A 26,896-nucleotide genomic window follows, 5' to 3' on the forward strand; every position below is an offset into this window, starting at 1 on the left:
TTACATGCGGTACCATTTTGTGGTAACACAGATTTCGATGCAGATGAGGATGAGGGTGAGCCTGAGGAGTCGGCTCCGCCCGAGGAGTGATTGGATCACTCGCATTCTGGTTTTGGGACTTGTAAAATATTTATTTCGGATGACTGTATAATATTTAAACCTTTTTACTGATTGTTTAAATTGTATTAACAATTCTGGTACTTAGTTGTATTAATTATCCGCTGCGTTGTTTTTGTACACTGTTACATGTACACACACTTGGCACTAACGTTGGGATGTGTGTCCCTGTTGTCATCATCCCGGTATCTCGATTCCCGTGTCTCCTTACATGGAGGTCGTGGGCGCCACATTTACATTATATGTACAGATTTTGGAATTTATTTCTATACGAAAAATGCTAGTACTATTACTGTTTTATTTATTTAATTAGCACTTATTAGACTAGTTTAATGAGTATTGAACAAACTATAATGTACTTTTTTAAATATTATGTATGTCTATTTGGTTTTTAATTACTAGGTAAAATAAAATAGTTATTCGTTTGAACGAAAAATAAAACCATTCGAACAAGATGAGTAAAACCATTCGAACAATGATACAGAAAATTCGAATAGTACGTGAAACCGTTTGAATGAATGATCGAATGTGAACTAAACATTCGAACGTCTTACTGTTCGACCATCAAATTGTTTATTTGAACGTTTCCTCATGACCATTTGGTTGAACAAACTGGTATCAATCGGCCAATTATGAAAGATGCGTTTGAACATAAAATACGTTCAAACGTAAATTTTGTAACATTCGAACATGATTCTGAGATGAAATTCAAGCATCCTAAAAAAAATATTCAGTTCAAATGTGATCGAACGGTTCAACTCAATTTCGTCTCAAAATAAATGTTGGGACACTATTATTGGAATGACATTGGGACTTTTTTTTTTTTTTTTTTTCCATTCCAAGAAGTATTTCGGGATGAAATCTCAATTTTATATGTTGTAGTGTATTCTTTTGACAAAACTATGTAATAATTGATTTTATTGCTTCTAATTAAAAGGCTAGTGACTCATCATGTTTTCATCCCAAGACCTCATTCTAGACGTAAAGTAATATCACTTAATTTTATGAGTATTCTTTGATCATTAGTTAACTACTTAGTTGACGAATGAAAACAAGGAATAATTAATTCTATCAAACATAAATCCAAATTTAGCCGATTTGTTTCAAAATCTCAGTGTACGTCTAATTAATTAGAATTATTAGTTGCTTAATTAGCCATCATTCATTGCATTATAAAGATAAGGGTGCATGCATGGTATTGATCAGCAAAATATTCGATTCCCTGCAAGCATCGGTCTACTAATCTAGAAGCAATTAATACGATATGGGACAAGGCGGCCGTTTCTTACCTATCTTCTTTTGTTTGGGAACGCAGAGTAAGTATTCAGTGAACTGAAAAACTGCAGAAGTTTTCCGCTTCTTTTTGACACCTCGTAGAATAAAAATATTTTTATTCTGCGATCGAGTTGACTAAATACGTACCAACCTTAAGATTAATGATGGAAATTCTGAACCATCTGTACATTAATTAATAAAGATACCATAATGAGCAAAGCTCTATCATGCCGTGAATTATAAATAACAGCACATGCGAGCCATCTATCTTTGTGCCCATTCCAAGGTTTCAGCTCGTTTCGCTGTTCTTCTCTTTGACTCATCTGTTCTGAACAAATCATCTTAAAAATGGAGACCCAGGCCCCCGCCCTCGTCCTATTTTGTTCCGTTTGCCTACAATATTAGCTCGCCCAACCGCCCCAGTTGATCCAATCCCGAACCCTGCCCCTGCTCCGGAGCCACGCCCACCTATGGTTAGGCCTGCATCAATAAGGCCACTGGCCAGGACGTTTCAACAACCTCAATCTCAAGAACCCACCCCACGACCATCTGCGGTTGTTAGTCCAGCAGCCAGAGGTACTGGCCCGCTAGCACCAGAACCTCCGAAAACCATTGAGCCTATTGTTCAAACCTTACCTCAATCCCCTAAGCCCAAGCCTACGGCACCACCACCATCTGCTTTGAGCATTTTGCCTTCCCAATTGAAGTCGCAGGGCGAGCTTGAGCAGAAGATCCAAATGGAGGTCCAGCAGAAAGATGTGGTGGTTCCGATCAAGACCATTGGAAAGGAAGAAGTTTCAAAAGAAAATGAAACCAAGGAGATGGTGAAAAGTAGTTGCAAAAATATTTTGGATTTAGAGGAAGTGGGTTTGAGGGTTATTACAATTGCAGGAGAAAACAAAGGCGCCTTCATGAAACTAATCCAGTCCTCGAAGAAACATGAAGTTGTTCACAAGAATGAAAATCCCAAAACAAAAAGCCATGGCAATGACTGGGAAAGCACTAGTAGCGATGAGGCCGTGGGGAATCTGAAGAAGAATAAAAGTCATAAAGGAAAAGTGACAAGTTCAATGCCCATGAGGGCATTCGTGAACAGCAATGTGCAGAGCGTTAACAACTCCGTCCTCTACAATTGTTCATGCACTCACCATGATCCTGGGGTGCACCTTGCTCTCTCTAGAAACTAAGAAGCCCAACGCGCGCCGAGTTCCATGTCAAGGATCAGAAGTAGAGAGATCAGACTTATAAGAGAGGTTAAGCAGTGTTTGTTGTTAGGCTAAGGTCTGTAAGAGAATAAGCTAAGGGCCGGTGACTATAGTGCTGGTAATTAAACAAGGCATGCATGGGTTCAAGTAAAGTGTACGTAGTTTAAGATTGTCGATGATCAATGGATGTCGACAAATAATACGATATCCTCTCTCATAAATATTATAGCAAAAGTACTTTTTTAGCAGAAGAGCACAACTAATAGTCAATTGCCTATATAATGTCATGCATGGGAGATTCTATGATTGGGATTGCTCATCTCTTTTGAGGGCAATGTTGTCCTGCTGGCCGGTCTCTTTATAATGTCGGTAATAGAATTATGTTGCCATATAGGAAAGGATCTTCATTCGTTGTCTAGTTATATGACATTTTTGTCTAAATTCTAGAATCTAAATTAAGTGGAAGAGAGATCAACTTATAAAGTAGATCACATAATATTTATGGCTACACAAATGAATTTATTGGACAACATTTAATGTTCATATGGTGGAACTCACATTTAATGTTCCTAAAAGTTTGAGCGAGAATTTTAGGGGGTCGAAGTTCATGTTCGGATAACCAAAAATATGAGATTTCTAATCTCATCCAATTCTCAAATTTTTAAAAAAGAAATTAAAAAATTCATTCTCAAATCATATAATTTATATATAAAGAAATATGTTTTAGCCCTGCGACTGGTAGTGGCTCTTTGCTGCCACCATAGGCGGCAGAATCTCCGTAGTTGGTGGCCAGACAGTACTCTTGCCGTGAAGGGAGGCCCAAGCTAGAGAGCCCAGTCGCAGTCAAGAGTCTTGCCACCCATGCAGGTGGCCAGACTCCCGATAGTCTTGGCAGGCACAATGATAGCTGGGTATTGGCTGCGCACCCACAAAAACTACCAAACCTTTTATGTATATATATAAATTTGATTTGATTTGATTTATTATATTAAAATAAATTATTTCTTAATATTCATCAAATATTTTAAAATATTTTATAACTATTAACAGTCATATCTCTATTATTCAAACCTAGCTACCCTAAATTTGGTTGCGTGAAGTCGGTAGATTACTTTTGCATGCTTCTCTATTAACATTGATATTGTTATATATATTGTTTGCTTTATATCTTAATCAGTTGGGGAAAGCAGAATAAGCATTTAGTCTATTGAAATACAGATCAAGTACTTGTCCATCCTTTTTTTTCTGCAAAATTATGTTATAACTTTTAATATAACATTTAAATTTTGATATAACATATAAATCTGAATTTTATGACATAAAATTAATATAACATAAAATGAGGGATATGGATTAATCTCTTGCTAAAAAGTTTGTTGGAGTATAATTTTGTTTATCCGTAAAATCGAAAAAACTGGACTAGACCGGATCAAAATGAAAAAAATCGAAAGTTCTGTTTTGGTAGTGAATTGGTCCGGTTTTGAAATTCCCAAAACTGGCCTGTGTATACCAGTTCGGTTATAAAAAATATTCAAAACTAGATCAAACCGGACAGATTACACCCCTAGTTCAACTTCCATTGTCTCCAACTCCGAGAGTTCCCGCTCCTTTTGGCCGCAAGTCCCACCAAAACAACATTGTCATTCTCTCCAGGACCTAAAGCGGATCCATCCTCTTCGATCAGTTATAGGAAACAAAAACATCCTACACTATATACCCAACATGAAACTACTACGACAATTCAATCCTCTACAATTGTTTTGCAAAGCCAGTGCTAGCTTGTGTGCCTAGCCCTATCCGACCTCCATTTATGCTCTTTGTTTTTCAATGCCCATGAGTGCCTTCAAGAAAAAGTGAAGTGCAAAGTATATTAACAATTCAATCCTCTACAATTGTTCATGCACTCAACGTGAGTTGGGGCACGTGCACCTTACTCTCTTTTGGAATCCCTCCATTGAGTTCCAAAACAATAACAACAGAACTCCCAAAATCATACATCGTGATTCAAGTAGCATCAAGTCAACAAGCAATACAGAGGAGGATACCATGCAACATAATCCTCCACACCGATTGTTGTGTTTTTGAGATGTTTTGGTTGTACATGCTTAACTTATTGCATGATTTTAGCTTTGTTACGTAAATTTAATTAGTTATTTTGTATAAACCCACAGTCCACCAAGGTGGGAAGATTCACTTTGGAACATTGTATAAGGAATACATTACACCTCTCTATCTCGTACTGTGACATAGAAATTCTCAAAAATCTTCAATTCAATTATTGCGTCATTCGCAATCATTATCGCTTTATTGGCAAACTATATACACGTGTTTATGGTTTGGCTAAACTACGCAAGAAAAGAAGATGGAGAGGTTAGAGTGTATGCAGAAATAGATAATGTTATAGGGATATAAAAAAGTAGTAATCAATCAGCATTTAATTATAATTGTAAAGACAAAACCATCTTTCACATAAATATAACTGAAAACAACATTAGAAATAGAGGCGATGTTATCCCGTGGCAAGGTTGTGCATCTCAGAGGCCAACTAAGCAGAAACAAAAAGCGAAATGTTTCCTTATTAAGCTTGGCAAACCAAGTGTGTACTCAGGAAATACCCACATAAAAATCATTTTGTTGTCAAAGTGAGTGCACTGATAAACAAAACATTAATATTGGTAGCAATATTATTATAGTATCAAAAATAGAGGCCATAAGTAATGCCCTTGGTGGTGCCATTCCGCAAAGCATAACCACATTGTTAACCCTTGTCGTTGTTAGCATCCCCATAGGAGGAATCACCCATTGCTTCGGCATGGGTAAGATTTACTTGACTGCCTTTGAATTTCTGTGTCAAGTCCTATCTAAAGGCTATTGATCATCCCCTTCGAAAATCCCTTGTTGCTGATTTATCGATGCTTACACACACTTGTCCTTCATTTGTCCGTATTTGCATAGAAATGGACTTGTCAACCCCTAGAGAAAATGTTGTATGGGTTTGCATAGGAGATGAAGGGTTTTGGCAACAAATTGAGTATGAGAGATGTCCTAGGGGAATCAAGGACATGATATTAGTGAATGTAGAAAACTATTGGGTAAGGTCAATAAGCCTGAAATGGATGTGAATGACAATCTGCTTGCACATATTACTGAGAAAAAATGGGTACCTAAGAAAAAAGCCGTTAACAACAGCTTAGAGAACCCCACTACACAACAACCTACACCTAGTTCTTCTTTAGAACTACTTTCAATACCCAATAATGAAAATCTCAGCAATGAAACCCATGACAAACCCCCCAATTCGGAGAATACTATGGCCCCAAAAATTAGCAATGACAACAATACTAATGGGCTTTCTTGAAATGATGGACAAATTGAAAATACTCACAATATTATTGATAAAGAGCGACCCCATGCTCATGTCATGCAAAATGATCCACCTCTCGAGGATGTGCCTATTTATAATTCTTTTGTTATGCTTTATAATGATTTGAATCTTGATTCTTCAATAGAATTACCTGAGGAAGATATACAACCTTTCAAAACTAGTCACTCCGATTCTGAAGTTATTAAAAAATCTGCCAAGAAGAAAGGTAAGAGGGTAACCAGTCTTATAGAAATCATTACAAATATCAAAACTCGGATTATATCATACATGATTAACTATATTTTAGTTTAGAATGTGAGACGCATTGCCAATAAGAACATTATGCTCCATTTGCAAAATTTGATTAAGTTCTATAAATTACCTTTATTTGCTCTTCTTTCTCAAGTTTAGTCAAATGAAGACTATGGTAGTAAAATTTGGATTTGTAGAGATCTGATTATTTTGATTATCTTAATCTTTGAAGTGAAGAGCACACTCTTGATTGGTGTGGCAAAAATACTATTCTTTCTAATTTTTATGCCAAGTGTAATCCTCTTCTTTGAAGATCTCTTTGGGCTTCTTTTTGCACCATGAGACCTCCTAACTCCAGTGTTTTAAATTTCGTACCGTACCGGCCGATACGGCCGAAATTTTTTTGTTTCTGCCATCCGGCCGGTACAGGTACTATATCTGTTCCGCACCGGTCGTATCGACCTCAATTTCGGCCTGTACCGGCTTATATTTCGGCCGATACCGGCCAATATTTCGGCCTGTGTGTTTTTTTTTTTCGTTTTTTTAAACTACAAGCTTATTTTTTAACCCCCAATTCAGACTAGACTATTTATAATTTATATATATATGTATTTGTATATAATTTATTTATATATAGACTATTACTTTAGAATATAATTTTTATATATATTTATATATATAATTTATTTATAGATCGACTATCCCGAAACGTTATCCCAAAACGTTATCCCGAAACGGTACCGGTACCGAAATATTTTGTTCCAGTGCCTTGACCGATACGGCATCCGGTACGGTATTCAAAGCATTGCCTAACTCTCCTTGGATGGGGTTGGTAATTTTAACATTATTAATTTTGATAATCCGATGATGAGAAAATGGATGGTGTCCTTATCCCTCATTATATTAAATATGACTTTCTTGATTTCATCGACTACAATTCCTTCTATGATGTCCCTTATCTTGGTTCTAAATATACTTGGTATTGTTGTAGAAATAAGGTCTATACTTGGGAAGATTAGACGGGGCCCTTATTAATCAATTTCGGTCTTTATCTTTTCCTCAGAGTTCTCTTACCCATCTGGAGATGAGTCACCCTGATCATTGACCCTCATTATTATGAATAAAGAGATCCATAAATTTGGTCCCTCATCCTTTAAATTCTAAAGAATTTGGACTAAACACCCTCGATTTCTAGACTTTCTTTCTTCTAATTAGAATCAGGCTTGTCATCTTCGCAGCTTAAATATTTTTTTTTTTCAAAATAAGATGTTTGGAGGATGCTTTAAAAGATTGGAATCTCTCGATTTTTGGTAATTTTTTCAAAACCTTGCTGATTTACATGACAAAATTCGAGTCGCTGAACTCTCTTTGAAAAATTCTTTCCTTAATTTTGATCTGGTCAGTTTGCAAAATTTAGAATAAGGGTATAATTATATGCTGCCCCAAGAAGAAATCTTTATAAGCAAAATTCTAGAATCCAATGGTCATCTAAGAGTACAAAAACTCCAATTCCTTCCATCAAATAGTTACTCACAAGAGGAGCAAGGCTTTTATTACTTCCCTTACTCTCCTAGATGGTTCCTCCTCCTTTGAACACAATGTCATTCACTCAACTGTTGTGGATTTCTTCACCAACCAATTAATTGCTTCCCCCACTCACTATTCCAACACTTTGTTTGATTTAATTCTTAACTTGGTTTATGATGATGATAATACTTTGATGCTCAAACTTCCTTCTTTAGAAGAAGAAAAGCAAGTTGTCTACAACATCCCTTTGGACTCAACTCCTGGTCTGGATGGTTTCTTATCATCTTTTTATTCCTCTTGTTGCTCTATTATCCACCCCAACCTCGTTGAGGCAATTGTTGATCTTTTTAGAGGAGCGTCATCGCCTCATTCCTTAAAGCACACTTTCAATTCTTTAATCCCCAAGAAAAATGACCCCTCCACATTCTTGAATTTTAGACCTATCAGTCCTTGCCAAGTGTCTTCTAAGATATTTTCTAAAATTCCATCTTCTCATCTTGCCACCATCTTGCCCAAGCTAATTTTGGCCCACCAAGGTGCTTTTGTTGAGGGGAGAATCATTATTGATTGTATTTCATTGACTCAAAAATTAACTCATAGTCATGCTAGAAATATCAGAGGCCATAACGTTATGCTCAAGGTCGATATAGCTAAAGCTTTTGATAGGGTTAGTTGGATTCACCTCTCTCGTGTCCTCCATTCCTTTGGTTTTAACGAAGGTGTTGTTGCTTATTTCAGAAATGTTTTTCTTCTCTCACCTTCTTAGTTTGCTTAAATGGTACTCACTCAGGTTACTTCACTTCTAGTAGAGGCTTAAGACAATGGGACCCATTATTCCTTCTTTCCATTCTTAGTGAAGAACCCCAGAGTAGAGATATTTACCATCTCATGATTGTAGGTCACTTGACTCCATATTCAATCCCTAGGGGTTGCACTCCCGTTTCTCATATCCTTTTTGCATATGACTTTAATCTTCACCAATGGTTTCAAGAATAGTCTTTTCACTCTCATGAAGTTCCTTTCTATTTATGGGGACTCCTCTATTCAAAAGTCACCACATCTAGAAGAAACGTTATTGCTTCTACTAAGGGTTTTAATGAAGGAAACTTCCCTACCACTTATCTTGATGCCCCTTTTCATATGGAAAAATTCCTTCATTCGCTTTTTATTCAAATCCTTCTTAATGTTAGAAAAAATGTGGCTGGTTGGAACGGTCTCCTTCTCTCTACTAGCAGCAATCTTACATTAATATAATATGTGCTCTCCTCAATTTTTGTTTGTACCCTTTCGGTCGTGGAACCTCTCAAAATTAGTCACTAACTACTTTCACAAAGCCTTTGCTAATCTTTTCGGGGGTGACATTGATGGTCAAAAGAAGAAACATTGGATTTCTTGGAACCACATCTACTATCCTTCCTCAGATGATGGTCTTGACATTAGAAATTTACATGACCTTGTTGATGCTCTTCATTGTAAATTCACTTGGAGATTCATTAGCTCAAACTCTCTTTGGGCTAACTTCCTTTACCAAAAATACATGAATCATGCCTCATCCTTGGATCTTATTTCTACCGAAGCCTACCACTCTTGCTCCTAGAAAGCTATTTGCAAATTTCTTCCCATCTTTCATAAAGAGAGTTAATGGAATATTAGTGATGGCTCTATTCGTTTATGGCATGACAATTGGATTGGAGATAGTTTTCTTGTCCAATAAGGTTTCACTGTTTCTAACCCCTTTTACAAATCAAAGATGTTTGCACTCACAATGACTGTAATCTTAATTTAATCCACAACCTTGGTAGTCAGCCCCTTGTCAATGAGGTCAATCTTTTCCCTGTCAAAATCAAGAAAGGCCCTAATATTTGTATTTGGAAACACAACAAATATGACATTCTCCTCCAAATCTATTTGGAATTTTCTTAGGGAGCACTTTCCTCCCTTTCTTTAGCTCCTTCCATTTGGAATAAAACCTTTCCTATTAAGATTTCTGTCTTTGTTTTAGAAATTATGGTTTAATGATGCTCCTTTTGATGACAGGTTCCAACATTGTGGGAACAACCATTTTGAGGACTCTTCTACTCCTATTGCCACCATCATCCATAAAATCAATAGGTGGTTAAGAGACCTTAATTCTCTCCTCAAGCCTTGCTGTCATGGCTTCTCTACTAAAGTTTATGTCCTTCATCATCTTCACATTCCCACAACCGCCATCCAATAAAGAGACCCTTCCTTGTTTGTTGGTTGCCACTCCTTGAGGATCTCTCAAGCTCAGAATCGATGGTGTCTGTAACACCCCACATGTTTATCCTTATAGATTAACTCTTAGAACAACACTATAATTGAGAAGACTACCTCATTAGAGTAGTCTACGACCCTTAGAGCTTAAGAGCATTAATTGATCACCACACGATTAGTGATCTTGAAATCATGTTTTAAGCTTGATTTTTTATTCTTATCATTTCTCATCCTTTTGTTCTAAACTTTCTATGTTTGATTATCCATTTCTATTACTAGCCTTTACACATGTCATTTAGGGGTAATGACATGTCAAACCCTAAAACCATACCAATCGGTACCCATGTGTCCTTTTGTGTGCAATGGACTAATGTGACCCTAGCTCAAATAGTTTTATACCATTTTTATCAAGGGCATTTCTGTCATTGGCCTCTCAATTTTATTCATGAATTTTCCTACCAAGCTTGATTTTTGAAAACCCTAACTAAAACCTGAAATTTTGTCCAATCTAAAAATGCTCTTGAATTTTCAGCAACCACCCATGAAAACCCCCCATTTATTTGATCATCACTTCACCACCCAATCCCCACTGTCTACCACCTAAAGTGGATACTCAAGTATGCCTTAAACTAGCCACAAATGCCAAGAGGATAGTCCAAATGAATAAGATAAAAAAGTTTTGCCTTGTGAATTACCCCATACTCAACAACATCATTAACCCTTAAGCATTTCATTAATTGCACCATCCTTTCACCACTACCACACGACTTTGCGAAGCCCATCTCTCCATAGCCATTTTAGCCTACTCTAATGTGCAATGATCACCAAGTTAGCCAACCACCAAAGGAGGATCTAGGCTAGGCGACATCATCACCACCGCCCAAACCTCCCAATGGGAGGCCACTTTGCCAATGCCACACACACCCCTTGGAGCCTATATAACTCCACTCCACCCCCACTTCTGCCTCACTTCACTTCCACAAACTTCCTTGAGTGCTCTTGAGAGTTCTCATCCTCTAGTTCTTTGAGGTTCTTAAGTATTCTAAGTGAGTTCTTGAGTTGTGAGCTTTGTGTGGGAAGTTTCAAAGGCTATAGAATCTTTGTAAGTTTTCTCTCTAGATCTTAGTTTATATGCTAAGTTGTGCTTTAGAGTATTAAAATTAATTCAGGGTGATTACAGTATGAGATACCATGTTTAACTAGAAGCCAGAATCTTGGTGGATAGGTTTACTATTTAAATTATTTTGGTGAAAATATTAGTTATGGCATGCTTCATGATATGATTCGATTATGCCTTAGAATAATTTTCAAAGGTTTAGTTTTAGGTTAGAAACATTCCATAATAGGTTTTAATCTTGAGTTTATCATCAAAGCATGTATGGTTGACTCTTAATCATGCTTCATTTGAAGAAATTGACTTATTTTAGTTAGCCTTGAAATATGAGCATTTAGAAAACCTTCTAATTGGGATAAGATGAAATGCATGATTTAATTCTAACAAGTCATTGATAGAAAAGTCATATCATGCATCACTTAAGGTTTACTAGAGTTTAAGGATTTTATTAGGCTGGATTTGTCATGCATTCATTCATGAGGATCATTAGTCAAAATTTCATATAGGCATCAACTAGAGAGCATTCCACGAATTGAGAATGAATAGGCTAAGATCACTTTGATCTTTTTTAAGACATAGAATGTCTTAGAAGGTGCAAGATATGAGGACTATAAATTTTGGTTAAGATTGGAGAGCATTTACATTAGTAGCAATATTTGGAAGTTTAGGGGTATTTCGTAATTTCTACTTTATCTAGAATTTTTTTTTCTTGAGCTAGTATAAATTCTAACTTTGTACAATTTTTATCATAGCCACTACCTCACTTCGAACTTCAATAATCTGTAAGTTGGCCTCTAACTTATACTTTGTTGATTATTTATAATTTATTAATAAATGTCACTTTTTATTTTATAACTGTCATTTTGAACATTAAATGTCATATCTTATGTTCCATTTTTGTCATTTTGCATACAACTATCATTTTTTAAATGTGCAACATACATGCATATCATGAAAAATCATTTTTTAAAAGTATTGAATGAAAAATTATTTTATCACGACTCCAAAAGCTAAGATGGGGAAGTATCTTGGTGGAACTGCTCTGTCCACTCTGGAGTGATTATATATGAATTGATAACCCTTGGATCGATGAAAAACAGTCAACATGTTTCGAATGAGTTATGCTTTTTACCATGTTATGTCGATCAGTCAACATGTAATGATTTTTGTCGTAACATACAAATGTAGTAGCGAACTCATATGTTACGATACATAATACTGGTGTGTGTACATGTTATGATTTTTACTATGTTATGTTATGTTACCAATGCATTGAGAATGAGTATGCAAATAACATAGTTTCAATGTGAGTTATACTATGGTCACCTGTAGGTACTTCTTGTGCATATGAGGAACTGTGATGATACCATACGTTATGTTAATTCTATGATTTTATGTGACTCAAATTCAAGTACATGAATAAACAACAATAAAATATCCCTTGATTTTTTTTTTCTCTGGTGATTTTTGGCAATAGGGTTATTTTGCTAGGGTTATTTTACGTAGAGGGGTTGCGTGGCGGCCAATGTCGTAGAGGCAAATCGATGTGCCTACGTTGATCTTGTCTCAGCAGTTCCACAACCTATACCTGAGATGTTCGTGCCTTATCGTGGGCCAAAGTATGTGGATGGAGAACTCTGTTTCCAATTTTCTAAGAAGGAGATTGCGAGATCTGAAGAACCATTTCGTTTTTCCATCGTTCTAAATTTTCTACGGCAGAGGCCCTCGTTGGATTCTATCCGGTCTTTCATTCATAACTTTGGGGCTTATCGTGCATGTCGGTTGTTTCTACCATGGGGAGACCACGAAATGTTTTCGTCCAAATGTCAAATGAACCAGATTTCTTGAAAGCGCTCTCTCGTGAAACTTGTGAGGTGAATGGTGTTCAATATCGGGCTTTTCATTGGAAGCTGGATATCAATGAAGATGAAGAACCATCGATGGTACCTGTTTGGATAGTGCTGCCAGGGCTTCCTCCAAACTTTTATCATGAATCGTTTCTAAAGATCCTTACTGCACTGATTGGTCGTTACATTCGAAGGGATAATTCTACGAAATGTGCAACTCGCACGGATGGTGCATGTTTATGTTTGGAGATGGATGCTCTGAAATTTCATATTCCTTTTTCCTAGATTGGGATTCCGGGGACGAGACTCAAACAGGAAGTGATTTACGAGACTCTCTCAATGTTTTGCTCAAGGTGTTACTTGCAAGGGCACAACATACAAACATGTAGATTGAAGACACTGAATAATGGAAAAGAAATTTGGGTATGTAAGAATGCAAAAGGTACGGATTTTGAAAAAGCTGATCAAGTCCCTGTCCCATATGATGAGATAGATAAAGGCAAAGGCTTGATGGTTGTTCTTGGCACTAAACAAGGAATTACGAGTGAAAATTTTATTACACAGATTAAGGAATCTAAGGATCATGTCTTAATTCAAAATGAAGATAGGACAAAGGATGGATAGTCAGTACTGAACCAAGACACAGTGGAGATAAACAGAAGTGATGACAAGCCAAGTGAAGAACATATTTTAAAGGAGAGGGAGTATCAAGTGGAGGAGGTTAAAGATGATGCAACCGAGGGACCTGTGGAAACTAATACTATAGTTTTGGAATTAGGTGTCATGCTTGATGAGAACGTTGTTGAAAACATTAATATGGTAGACTCTGTTTTTGAACCTGACATAGAATTAAATGTCGAATTTTTTTCAAAGCATAGAGATTATGCCACTGAAAATGAGGAAGCGGAGGTGAAGAAAAAAGGAGTTCAGAAAACTTTTAAAAAAGTTCAAAGCTCGATCCGGGTGTTAGCCCGGCCAAATAAATTTTCTTTGTGATTGGTCCGATTTTAACATGGAATATTCGAGGTCTTGGAACCTCTCAAAGTAGATTAAAGAGATTGGTTATGAAAATGAAACCGAAAATAGTTGCTTTAATGGTACCTTTTGCCTCATCTGATAAGATGCAAGACTTACTTCATTTGTTACGTATGGATAAGTTTATTACTAATGAAAGGGAGGCTGGCAAAACTTGGGTGTTATGGCAAGATGATATTTCAGTTCAACTTGTTTTAAGTAGTGAGCAATTCATTTTACTTCAAATAGAAGATGACATTACAAATTTCCTATGTTGTTTTGTATATGCCAAATGCACTATGGTGGAGAGAAGAGATCTTTGGGAGCAATTGAATGGCCAAGTTCTAGGAACTGAACCTTGTATTATTGCAAATGATTTTAATATTATAAGAGAGGATTCGAAATGCCACGGTGGAAGACCTCGTTCGAGAGGAGCAAAAGAGGATTTTAATTCTTGGATTTATCATTGTGGATTGATTGAAATGAAGTCTTTCGAAAAGAGTTTCTCTTGGTGTAATGGGCAGAGTGGTCTTTTGAGAAGCTGGACGAAACTAGATAGGTGTTTCTTGAATGCTAGCTGCTTGACAAAATTTCTTAATGCGACAATCAGTTATTTACCAAGATCTACATCGGATCATTCGCCCATGTTCATGGAATTTCAATCAGATCCTTTCTCTTATGGCCCTTCTTCTTTTCGGTTCAAGCATATGTGGATAGAGCATCCAGAATTTCAGCCATTTGTGAAAAAAATATTTCAAGAGGATATGGGTGGTACGGGTCTTTTGAAATTGGCTTTCAAACTACAAAAATTAAAGGGAGCTTTGAGAGAATGGAATAAGTGGATTTTTGGAAGGACTAAGGCTCATTTACGGAGTTAGAAACTCAAGTAGAAACATTGGAGTCAGTTTTCTAGCATGAATGGGATCTGGGGACTGAACAAGAACTTGCACTGAAACATGTGCAGTTAGCTGATTGGGGACACCGGGAAGAGATTAGACTGCCACAAATGCCAAAATTTAAATGGCATGCTGAAGGAGATCAAAACTCAAAATTCTTCCATGCTTATTTATCCTACAAGAGGAAAAAGAGAGTCATGGATATGAGACTTGAAGATGGCACTTATTTGAGTTCACCCGAGGAAATCTATTTAGGAGTGGTTAATTATTTTTCAAAATTTCTGCAGAAGGAAACACATGGGAGTTCACTAGATTTGTCTCATCTCATTTCACCTGTTATGAAAATGGAGGAGAGTGAAGCAATCTGTGTCATTCCATTGATAGAAAAAGTGAAAAATGCCTTGGATTATTTACTTTCTAATAGTGCTTCGGGTCTAGATGGTTTTCGATTGGGTTTCTTTAAAAGCGTTTGGGATATCATCAAGCTGGATATCATGGCAGCAATTGTAGAAATGTTTAGAGGTGGTAAATGTCCTAGATTTTATATTTCTTCTTATGTGGTGTTAATACTGAAGATGGATATGCCAACTGGGTTTGATAAACCTAGACCCGTAAGTCTTTGTTCTGTGTTTTATAAACTTTGCTTGAAGGTGATTGTGAACAAGGTGTTTTTATTCCTGGTAGAAGTATATTTGAAAATATCCGTCTTACATAGTAAATGGTTCACTCAATTAACAAGAAGATACATGGTGGGAATGTGGTGTTAAAGCTGGACATGGCCAAAGCATATGATTGTGTTGATTAGGATTTCCTTCTGAAGGTGCTTCAAACCTTTGGTTTTTCTAACACAATTTGTAGATTGATTGGAGAGTGCATCTCTACGCCTTGGTATTCCATTCTGATGAACAATATTACAAAAGGCTTCTTTCTAGGCGGCTGAGGATTGAGACAAGGGAACCCTTTATCCCTTTATTTGTACATTATTTTGTAGGAAATTTTATCATGACTTATAAAGCAAAGTGTGAAGGAGAAGAGTTTTGGCTAGTTTTCACAAGCCCGAGATACTAGTTTGATCTCTCATCTAATGTATGCAGATGATGTGGTCATTTTCACTAATGGAAGTCATAACTCAATTCAATGCATTTTAAGAATTTTGGCTACATATGAGAATTGGACTGGTCAGTTGATCAACAAAGAGAAAACCGCTATGTTTCTCTAGTAAAATTCCCATAGCTAGAAGAAGAAATCTCAAAAGATTGACGGGTTTCTCGGAAGGTAAATTCTCTTTTAAATATTTGGGGATTCCCATTGTTTCTGGAAAACTTAAGATCGCGGACTTGGAGGAGGTGGTGAGTAAGGTTTAGAAAAAAATAAGCGAGTGGTAAATGAGACAATTATCAGTGAGGGGGGAGAGTGATTTTACTGAGGCATGTCCTTGTGAGCATGGCTTTGCATCTACTTGCGGTTTTACAAATTCCAAAACATATTATTTCTTCATTAAATCATCTAATGAGTTCCTTCTTTTGGGGAGAAAGTGATGAAAGAGGAAAGAAAAAATGGATTACTTGGAGGAACATATGTAGGCCAACTGCAGAAGGAGGTTTGGGCATTAGACCTTTTGATGAGATGCAAAGAGCACTTCAGTTAAAATTTGCATAGAAACTAATGCATGAGAACTCTCTTTGGGCAAATTTTTTTTTGTAAGAAATACGTTGGGAATAAACCTTTCATGTTACTTGGTCCTAAAAAGGGTACAAGGTTTTGGCATATGATTGTTAAAAATATTCCTATTGCCTTGAGTAATTCCAAATGGAAACTTAAAGATTAAAATGTATTTTTCTAGTATGATAAGTGGTTGGAATAGGGGTCTCTTGCTAAAACTTTTCCAGTGGTCAAGAAACCTCTATTAAAAGTCAAGGAATGCAATCTTGAAAGTGGATGGGATGTGGCTCTTTTAGAATGGCTGGTGGGTATTGAAACAACAAAGAGTGCTCTCAATGTGCTTGCAAAATATAAAGGGGGAGGAGACATGCTAATTTGGACCAAAGCTGAAAGTGGCAATTTTACCACTAAATCAGCTTGGGAATGTGTTCGGGTAACAGGTTCTACCTTGGAGGGGCATAAATGGATATGGACTGACATGCTTCCTAAAAAATTCTCAGTGCTAATGTGGAAGGCATGGCATCGTGCTATAGCAATGGATGACAAAATTAGGCGGATTGGCATTCCTTTGGTTTCAAAATGTAACTGTTGTAGACAAGGTAAGTATGAAGATCTAAACCATGTTTTATTTGATGGGGAGGTTGCAACTGAGATTTGGAAAAAATGTGGTTCTCTTCTCGGAGAGCCTCATCTCAAATAGGTGTCATTCTGGGCTTATTACCTACTATCATTTCTTGGAGACTATGGGGCAAAAGATGCCTTGCACGTATGGAAGGAAAGGCTGAGTCAACTCAGGTTGTATGGCATTCTATCAAACACTGGATAAGCATGCTGTGTCAAGGAATTTCTAAGATTAAAAAGTTCACTCAAGCCGATTCTTACATTCTTAACAGCCTAAATATTTCTCCAATTCCTATTCAACAACAACCAAGTCAACTAATATCTTGGTCTAAGCCATCACAAGACAGAGTCAAATTAAACATGAATGGGAGCAGTCTGGGCAACCCAGGATCTTCGAGGGCTGGGGGAGTAATTCGGGATATGCAGGGCTCTATTTCATTAGCATTTTCAATGAATCTAGATACGGTGATAGTACCCGAGCAAAATTGAGGGCATTACTGGAGTGTGTTAAACATTGTAAAAAATTAAATCTGTCATCAGTAGACATTGAAATGGAATCAAAGGTTGTCCTGTCGTGGTTGCAGAAAACTCAATGCGGCATCTGGTTTTTGGAGGATTATTGGGAGGAACTTCAAGAGTTGCTTCCAACATTGGACTACAAGATATCTCATATTTTTAGAGAAGGAAATGCTGTTGCAGATTGGTTAGCTTGACAGGGTTTAAGTGATGGAGATGTGGAATGGAGAAACATGTGTGAGTTACCTCCTCTGCTACGGGGCTTGATCAGAATTGATAAATGGGGTCTTCCTTCATTACGGTGCAAGAATCCTGGTGCATGGTTTTAATGATGAGGTGTATTGCAGGGTTTGAGCAGAGTATATACAGGGGTCTTTCTTCATTTCAGTGCAAGAGGCATGATGCAATTCTCTAATGATGCAAAATAGGTTGGTTTTGCTTTTCTTTTTAATTGATTTTGATATTGGGTTGGTTTTTTTTTTTTTTTTTTGGTTTATTTGTAAATCCCAAGTGTCCCTTTTTGTTACCACGGTATTCCTACGCTATAAGTGAGGGCAATCAATAAATTGGAATACTGTCCTCTTCTAAAAAAAAATAATGAAAAATGAAGTTTTTAATGATGGAAGTGAAATTATGTTCTCTGTAAGAAAAAGTGCATTAAAAACCTATTTTTTTGAGAAATCTGAATAGGAGACAAATACAGTTTTTTTGCATTGCATGCATTTCATGTTTATCATTCTTTATGCATAGTCTATCTTTGTGCACATTGGTTGTCTAACTTACTGAGATTTTAAATAAATCTCACCCTTTGTGGACCCACTATCACTATCGAAATGATAGAATTTGTAGATGCAGATGGATCTAATGGACCAGTGGATCAAGAGGATTGAGGAGGAACCAGACGTCGACAAGAGACTTGATCTTATTTTGATATTTCTAAGTCTGATCCTTTGTGCCATAGAGCGCATGAAGCAACTGGTTTAGATTTCTTTTGGAAACTTGGTATTTGGTACTAAGATTAAGCTACCTGGTATTTTAGTTATTCTGGCATGAGTTCATTTTCACCCTTACTTTCCACTGCGATTATTACATATTACTAGCTGCATTTCGAGGATGTATTGAATATTAACTATCATGTACGGGGGTATGTAACCTTGTGTTATTTGTCCTGACGCTCTAAGTCTTCATTACATCGCAAGTGGAGGTTGGGGGCGTCCGTCTCCAAAGGTAATCCAGTGTTTGTTGGTTGTGAGGGGTTCTTCGGTCCCATGATTGCTATTTTGTTGCTGGTTTTTGTTATTGTCATGGTATGTATACTAGCACTTTTGCAGAGTTATATGCTTTAAAGATTGGGCTTATTTTGTGATACCAATTGAATGCTCATAACTTTCTCGTGAAAATAGATTATCTCCTTGTGGCGAATTGGTTTAATGAAAGTTCTCGTCCCCTTTGGACATATGTTGATGTGACGCCTCGTCCCTTGTGTAAAGATCCTAGTGAGATTTCGTGGTGCCAAGGGTGCCAGCCAGGCAGTCAACACCCAAGATTTGATCAGATTAGGTGTGCCTCATCTAGATGGAAGTGCATGTGTGTGATATAGGTATAAGATCGCAGTTTAAATAATGATAGTTTAGTTGGTAAACTAGAGCTTGTAGTATCAGAGTCTAAAACACATTCCAGAAATCATTACTATCATTTATTAAAACATTATCATAGAGTTACATACAACCCAAAACGGCATGCTCACATCGCCTAATAAGAGGAAGATCGAATACAGTTGGTCACCCCTTATCAAAAGGCTAATTACAACTCAAAATAATGAATAACTCCTACGATAGAGACATGCATCTGTCTTCAAGGCTCAGGTGGCGTCAACTCTTCCTTTTCAGGCACAACTCCTGGTTTTAACTCTGTATCAAAGTCTATAATTCCAAGAATGAAACCATAGGTAGGTTAGACAGCCAGAACAAAAAAATGCTAATAAGAGATAATGTTCCAGAAAAAGCAATGAACAATTAATCTAAATAGCAAAATGTTTGATACCCCACTAGAAATACAGGAGCCAAGAGATTCTTGTATCCAAATCTTGGACTAAATGACAAGGATTATGTGGATTAAGCCAATTGTGAAGGTTTATGATCTTTAAGAGAACCAAACTTTTTAGATTTAATTGAACCATTTAGGGTCATAATTTGACAAAATGACTTCCCCCAATGCTCTAGTTCTGATTTTTGGAGATTTATAAAACAGTAAAAATTTTCGAGATAATGTGATGACAAGGGGCCTAATGGGGGGAGGGTGAGACGTGGCATTAGGAGGACTTGCCACCTCAATGGAAATGGTGACAGGTTCTTATCAACTTTAGAGGCTAGATTAATAAGAAAACAAGCTTAATTTAGTAGAACTTGGAAGTCCAAGCTTGTCAGCTAAAGACTGAAATCATGGCCCAAGATGAGGCCCAACTTCGTAAACACTTGAGGCCTAAGGTAGGGCCCAACTTAATGGAACTTGAAGCCCAAAGTGAGGCCCAAGCCCAAGGCCCATATTGGGGCCCAATTTGGAGGAAACTTAAGGCCAAAGCTAAGAGAAACTCTTGGAGGGCAACTTAATAAGTTTGAGGCACAAGATTGGTTACAACTCAGTGGAGTTTGAGCGACAAGATTGGTTACAACTTAATGGGGTGTCGAGGCACAAGTTAGCTACCACTTAATGAAGCTTGAGGACCAATTTTGTCTCATATTTCCACCATGATGATGATGCCTAGCTACAAATATGACAAGAAGGGACATGATTACGATACCTAGGTATACATATGACAAGAGACTTTCACTCAAGGAGACATGAAGATGCCGAGCACATCAAGCTAGCATCTCTTCACTATTTTTTCTACAAAATCAGCCCCTCTTGGACCAATCAATAGCTAGTCTACAAGCCTAAGGAGAATTAGGAGCAACACCTAACCATTGGATGATGTAGCCCTAGACATGTCTTAAGGATTGAAAAAGTTTGATTGAAGGAAGTGGATTGTTTGTGTTTCAGTCGACCCTTCTCTTCAACCTTTTTATTTCTTTACTTTTTCCATCACCTGGATGTACTCATAATTCACCTAAAAGTCTTCAAAATGGGATGCTTGAGTGATAACATTTGCAATCTTGGTCCCCAAATTTACACATGGCATTAAAGGAACAACCTTAACCCCCAAGTTTCATGAGTTTAGCACTAAAACCAGCTACTAGTTTATGATTTTTGCTATAAAACTGAGTCCTTTCTGACCCTTCATGTGTGCAGCAATATTTTGCATTATTAAACAAGTTCAACACTTTTCCCTTCTGTTAATCTTGAGCCCTAAGTTTGTTACACACAAGCTTGTGAGAGAGAGAGTCCCTTGGGCGATACTAGTGGCTTTCACACTTTCTTTCTCTTATTTTTGTGCCACATCCTGAGAGTTTCTCCTATATATAGTCCTTTTCTCTTCTTTCTCTCAAACACGCTAAGCTAAAAACAAGCTCACCATCCACTTTGTGAGAAACCAAGAGGGTGTTAACTAGTGGTTAGTATAGTAAAAACCAATTGCAAAGCGCTAAGATTTCTAGTTTGGTGAGTAAACTTCCCCCTATACATTTTTGGCATGAATTGGATGGTTGTGTTAGAGAGTCAATGGAATCATTTTATGGAAGTATTTGATGGATTTGTAAAGTGTTAAGAGTTAGAATGTCATTTGGAGTTAATACATGTCTTGGTTAGCATCTTGATGTTGAATGTGGTTGCTTTGTATTGATCTTAGTAAATGATGGATTCTTATGACTTGAATGATGTTTATGGACTCAAATTAGGCTTGTGAATGATGTGCATGGTTCAGATTTATAAGAAATGATCAAAATACAAGTATATGAAGGCTATAGGTTAAAGAATACCAAAGTGCATGTCTCAGTTTAGCCTTAGTTTGTGTATACGGTTTTCTCTCAAGATATATTTTCATTGGATGAGTGGATCTTTTATCACATTTATGTTATGAGTTAGACTAGAGGGGTTAAGCTTTGATTTCAATCATGAAACTTGAGTTTTAAGCTGAACTTGTGATATATATTCATGGATGCAAGATTTCGGTGCAAGATTTGGAGTTTCTAGTTGTTGCTTGTGTTAATCTTGAAATCTAGAGTTTCATGGCTTAATGTTGTATTAATACTTAGCTTAAGCTTGATTATGATGATCAATGGTGAGTTTTCAAAAAGAAATCAGCATGTTACATAAGGGTCTAGTCATATGCTTAGGATTGAATGAAATACATGTTTTGGTTTTGAACCTGTGTTGTGATTTGGAGTTTTACCTCTAAGTTATCATGGATTTCTTATTTGTTTATTTATGATATCATCTAGAACTGAGTATTTAGCATGTTAATGTTTAGAGCTTGAGATAGATTGGGTTTTTAAGTGCTCAAATGCAAAGGAGAAGAAGCAAGGAATGTCGTAGTAATTTCGGATGTTTATGTTTAATATGTGATTGCATTGATTATCTTGTATGGTGCAAATCTGGTTATATGTGGTATGAATCTAGTGAGTTAATATTTGTTTAATCTTTGTTTTGGAATGAAATCAAGGGTTTAGTTTCAGTTAAGTGATTATTAGTATGCAATTAGGCTTGAATCACACTCAGTGATTTGTTAATGTTATTTGTTTCGGATTTGGAGAGTTTCTCATGATTTCTATCTGATTAATTATATTCTAAGGCCAGAAATGGAATTAGAATGAAAAATATATGAGGGTTGTGAAGTTTTGTGAACATTAAGGTCGAAATGCAATTAGTGGAAGTTTATGTGTATATTTGAAAATACTTAAGAGTTTAGGGGTGTATTTGAAAATAGTACTATAAGTGTGCAAGACTCGGTATTTGACTTAGTTTCTTGATTTACTCGAGGTTTCTAACCCTAGTGCACTTCTTATTTTAGCCTAAGAAGATTATTGCCAAAAACAAGAAGTTTGTAAGTTGACCTTTAACTTACTCTTGGATAACATATATATGGCTTTGTATAAACACTACATTCATGTTATAAATGTTATTTTGATCATGAAATGCCCTATGATATATGATAAGCATACAGTGACTTACATGATCACAAGCATGACATGTTTTCGTTATCTGTTACTTATGCATAAGTCATGAAAACGTATTATTTAGCGTGATACATGAAAATATGTCATTTTTGCATAAAGCATGATAACTACTTAAAAAATGAACACATGTCATGAAACATGTTTTGGCATGAGCATAGCATGAAAATATTTTTATCATGACCCAATACTAAAATAGGAGATTATCCTAGTGGAACCCATCCATCCACCTGAAGTGATTAAGAATAAAGTGGAATCCCTTGAGTTGACAAGAAGAATCAACGAATTCACACCAGGAGCGAATTCGTTGGATACCTAACGTTGGTGGGTGTCCATATGGCTCATGGTAATGGTTAATTTTCACTATCATGAGATTTCTTTTAAGACACAGTCACAATTGGGAATTTGTGATGCAGTAACCATCAGATTCACATAATCTAAATGGGGAAACGGTGATGTTCCATAAGTATGATGCTCAATTCTCTAGAGATACCATATGAATTGCTTAACCAAGATATGTTATCTGTAAGAAAATCTGCATTAAAGTTTTTTGATAGCATGTATACATGTATATGTGAAGTTGAATGAGGATAAGCCCAACCTAAAAAAGAGAACGGAGCTGGCCATGATTTACTTGGAAGTTATTTTGCTTCTAATAGCAGAAATCAAAGAGATGCTTTAATGATTTCCTTTTTGGTTAATGGCTTTTGAAGACAATATTTGATATGTTGATGTGTAATAAGGTGATTGATACTCCATTACTATGCTTTATGATTTCGATTGTGCCTCATTTGATGGACTTTGAACAAGTAAGGTATGCTTTGGCTATATCAATGAAGTTGGGATATTAGTTTATTCTGGTACAACATTTTATGAAATAACATATTCCGCTACGATTGAATTCTTATATGTCATGTATAAGAATTTGTAACCTTGTGTTATGTCCCGACGTTTCATTCTCCATCAAATCCCAAACAGAGGTTAGGGGCATCGAAAAAGGACACATATATGTATGCTTTGGCGAGAGATTATGCTCTAGGGCATAGACACATTGGTTCATAGAGTATGGTGAGGAATCACCCTCTTAGTGAAACACCCAATTATATAAGCATGCCAAGGAATCACCCTTTGAGGAATTACCTTTTTATGCATTGTAGTTTAAAGCATGAGTATTATTTAGGCAAGGAATCACCCATTGCTTCAGTAAGTCAAATCCATAAAATTAAATCAGTTTCACTGGTACAGCTACCAATACACAAAGGTTCAACACATAGATAATCATCACACAGACATTTGTCACATGATGGATAGACAGGAGATGTGTTGCTCCACAGCTCAACGTCAGGAAAATCTATTCTATCCAATCGATATGGTGCAAGCCAACTTGTCTATACTTCAACGCAGGTTGACTCTCACACAGGGATAACATGTTGCACTAGGGAACATTTACCCGGCCAACCAACTCGAAGGCACCAATATATGATATGTTAGGGGATTCTGCATCCCGACTAGGTGATGCCAGCACGATACCGCCCCACCCTAATCATTCACGGGGAATCCCACTACCTATTTGAAACTCGTGGCAAGGTTTTGCAGGAATGGGTTGGAGGAACTCCGTCTTGTCCCATGAAGATTGATGCATGATACACTTACTCACACAAAGATATAGATATCCAGACGGGAATCTTGAGTGAGTGAAAAGCAGAAAACACATTCAAAGTCTCGAAAAACAAGGAATGAACATAAGATAAACATATTGATCCAAAAAAGATTTATTTATGTTGGAAAGGGGAAGGTTACAGAAAATGCAAGTTCCTCTTACATGCAACATTCACCCCACATTCTCGAGTTATGTCTTAGAAGTTAACCTACCTCACAACGTTGGGCTTGTTACTTAGTTGCATTGCTCCTTGCTTGCCTTGGGCGAGTAGTTCTTGTGTCATTAGAGCCACTGGACTGTTTAACTCCTTTTTCTCGACTGCATGGTGGGCAAATTTTCTAGCTCACTTACCATAGGGCGAGACTCTCACTCCACCTCGCTTTGGGGCATATCTGCCAGAACTTCTAGAAGGTGGTTGCTTGCACACATGTTGGAATAGCTGCACTTTCCAGCACTCACATCAATTTCCTTCACAAAATAATGGAGTGTTCCTAATATTTCTTTCCACTCAACCACATTGGTGCTCTTTCCCCTTGCACTAGCGGGGGCCTCACATCCTCCCCTCCTTATAAGGAATTTTTTCCTCAAAATTTGGTGAGGGTTCCTCCTTGCTCTATCCTTCCAGGGGAAGGGATCCTAGACAAGAGATCCTTTGATGCTTCCAGTCACCTTCGACTCCAAACTTACCTTAACCATCTGATTCTGTACACCATCTATGAAAGGGATATGAGATGACTCGGCATGTCTCATTCACTTACTCCATTTAGGCTGCCCACCAGTTGTGTTCTCTCGGATTCCAACTTCCTCCCTGGGTTTGTTCCCATGGGACGTTGGGGAATCCTCACCTTCGTTCTCATCTTGCTCGTCATGTTTCGGCACCGTTCTTTTTCTCCCCTCGTTGTGCCACGATAGTGCTATCGTGTTGCACCATCTCCATTATTAGGGCTCTAGTCTTCCAAGTACTTTTTTTGTCTTGGTGATGCTCCTCCTCTAACCTCCTTCACTTCGTCTCTAATCTCTCTCTCTCTCTCTCTCTAGGAATCGTTGCATTATTTCAACTAACATTTGTGCCCTACGAGCGATTCTCTTTTCTCTCACCATGTTTATACTTTTGCATGTTCTTCGCGATGTATTCAAAGAGATTAGGTTGAAGGCTTATTTACAGATGTGCCCTCACCTTGGAATTTTACAAATCACCCTCGCGTCATGCATTACAATTCATCATTATGCATTTCCCACATCTCCCCACTGCACCTTTACCAACAACACGACTTTCGATCGCAATCTTTGATCTTTTCAATCAATGATCTGTATTGGATTTTCCTCATAAGTGAGCTTAGGTTTTAATGGAACTAGATTTATTTCAATTGCCTGAGGCTATTGGTTTCCAAGACTTTTCCTGAATATGGAAATTTGAAACACATTATGTATTCCTTCATACTCCGCAGGTAACACCACTTGGTATGCTATTACGCCGACTCTTCCCATTATTTGATATGGTCCAATCTTGGGCTTAGCCCTTTTAGCCCAAAGCTCTTAACACCCTTTATAGGTGATACCATGAGGTACATGCAGTGATTGTCCTCAAAGGTCAACTCCCTCCTATGGTTAGCATACCTCTTCGGCTTAGTCTGAGTCATGGCCATCCTTGTGCCCAAGGTCCTTTAAAATCCAATACACAGGCTCTCAACATGACCTCCAATTTCTGTATCTTCCATTTCGATTTTCTATCAGTTTGAGGATGATAGGCACTACTGAACTTTAGTTTAGTGCCCATCGCTTTTTGTAAACTCTTCCAAAAGTGGGAGATAAACCACAAATCTTAGTTCGATACTATAGCCTTAGGGACTCCGTGTAATTTGATGATCTCCCTTATGTACAACCGGTTGAGTTTACATAGTGTGTCTGTGTGTCGATTGGTAAGAAGCAAGAACTCTTAGTTAACAGATCTATGATCACCCATATGGGGTCCTTTCCACTAGGGGTTCTACACAATCTAACAAAATCCATGGCGATATCTTCCCATTTCCAGTTGGGAATAGGTCAAAGTTGCAGATTCTCTGCTAGCCTTTGGTGCTTTACCTTTACCCTCCAACATGTAGTACATCTCTTGATGAAGTGAGTGATATCTCGCTTCATTGCTTCACACTAGAATCCTCTCGTAAGACTTCAATACATCTTCTTTCTTCCAGGATGTATCGAGTATGGAGAGGAATGAGTTTGGAGTATTATTTGTTCTTAAAACTCTGAATTAATCGGAACCACTTTCCTATCTTTGATTTGAACTACAAGGTCCCATCCTCACACAAGCTGAAATACATAGGTTCTTTGCCTCTGTAGATTCTTGGACATATCCTTAGCAATTTTGGAGATCCTTTTAGCAATTCCGGATCTCTTTTTCGCTGATCCTTCAATTCTTCAAAATTGCTTACCCTAATCCACTATAGGGTAGTGAGAATCTCTTCCAAAGGTTGGTCCTTGAT

The 26,896-nt window shown here is 37.2% G+C and overlaps 1 protein-coding gene across 1 annotated transcript; it reads left to right on the forward strand.

Annotated features, from left to right (window-relative positions):
* Positions 1 to 1,862: 1,862 nt before the first annotated feature.
* On the forward strand, positions 1,863 to 2,579 carry LOC121247269. The gene has a single exon (XM_041145645.1). It carries the CDS (start codon positions 1,863 to 1,865, stop codon positions 2,577 to 2,579), a length of 717 nt encoding a protein of 238 aa, XP_041001579.1.
* The last annotated feature ends 24,317 nt before the right edge of the window (positions 2,580 to 26,896 follow it).

Source organism: Juglans microcarpa x Juglans regia, chromosome 1S (genome assembly GCF_004785595.1).
Source record: "Juglans microcarpa x Juglans regia isolate MS1-56 chromosome 1S, Jm3101_v1.0, whole genome shotgun sequence".
Lineage (NCBI taxonomy): Eukaryota > Viridiplantae > Streptophyta > Magnoliopsida > Fagales > Juglandaceae > Juglans > Juglans microcarpa x Juglans regia.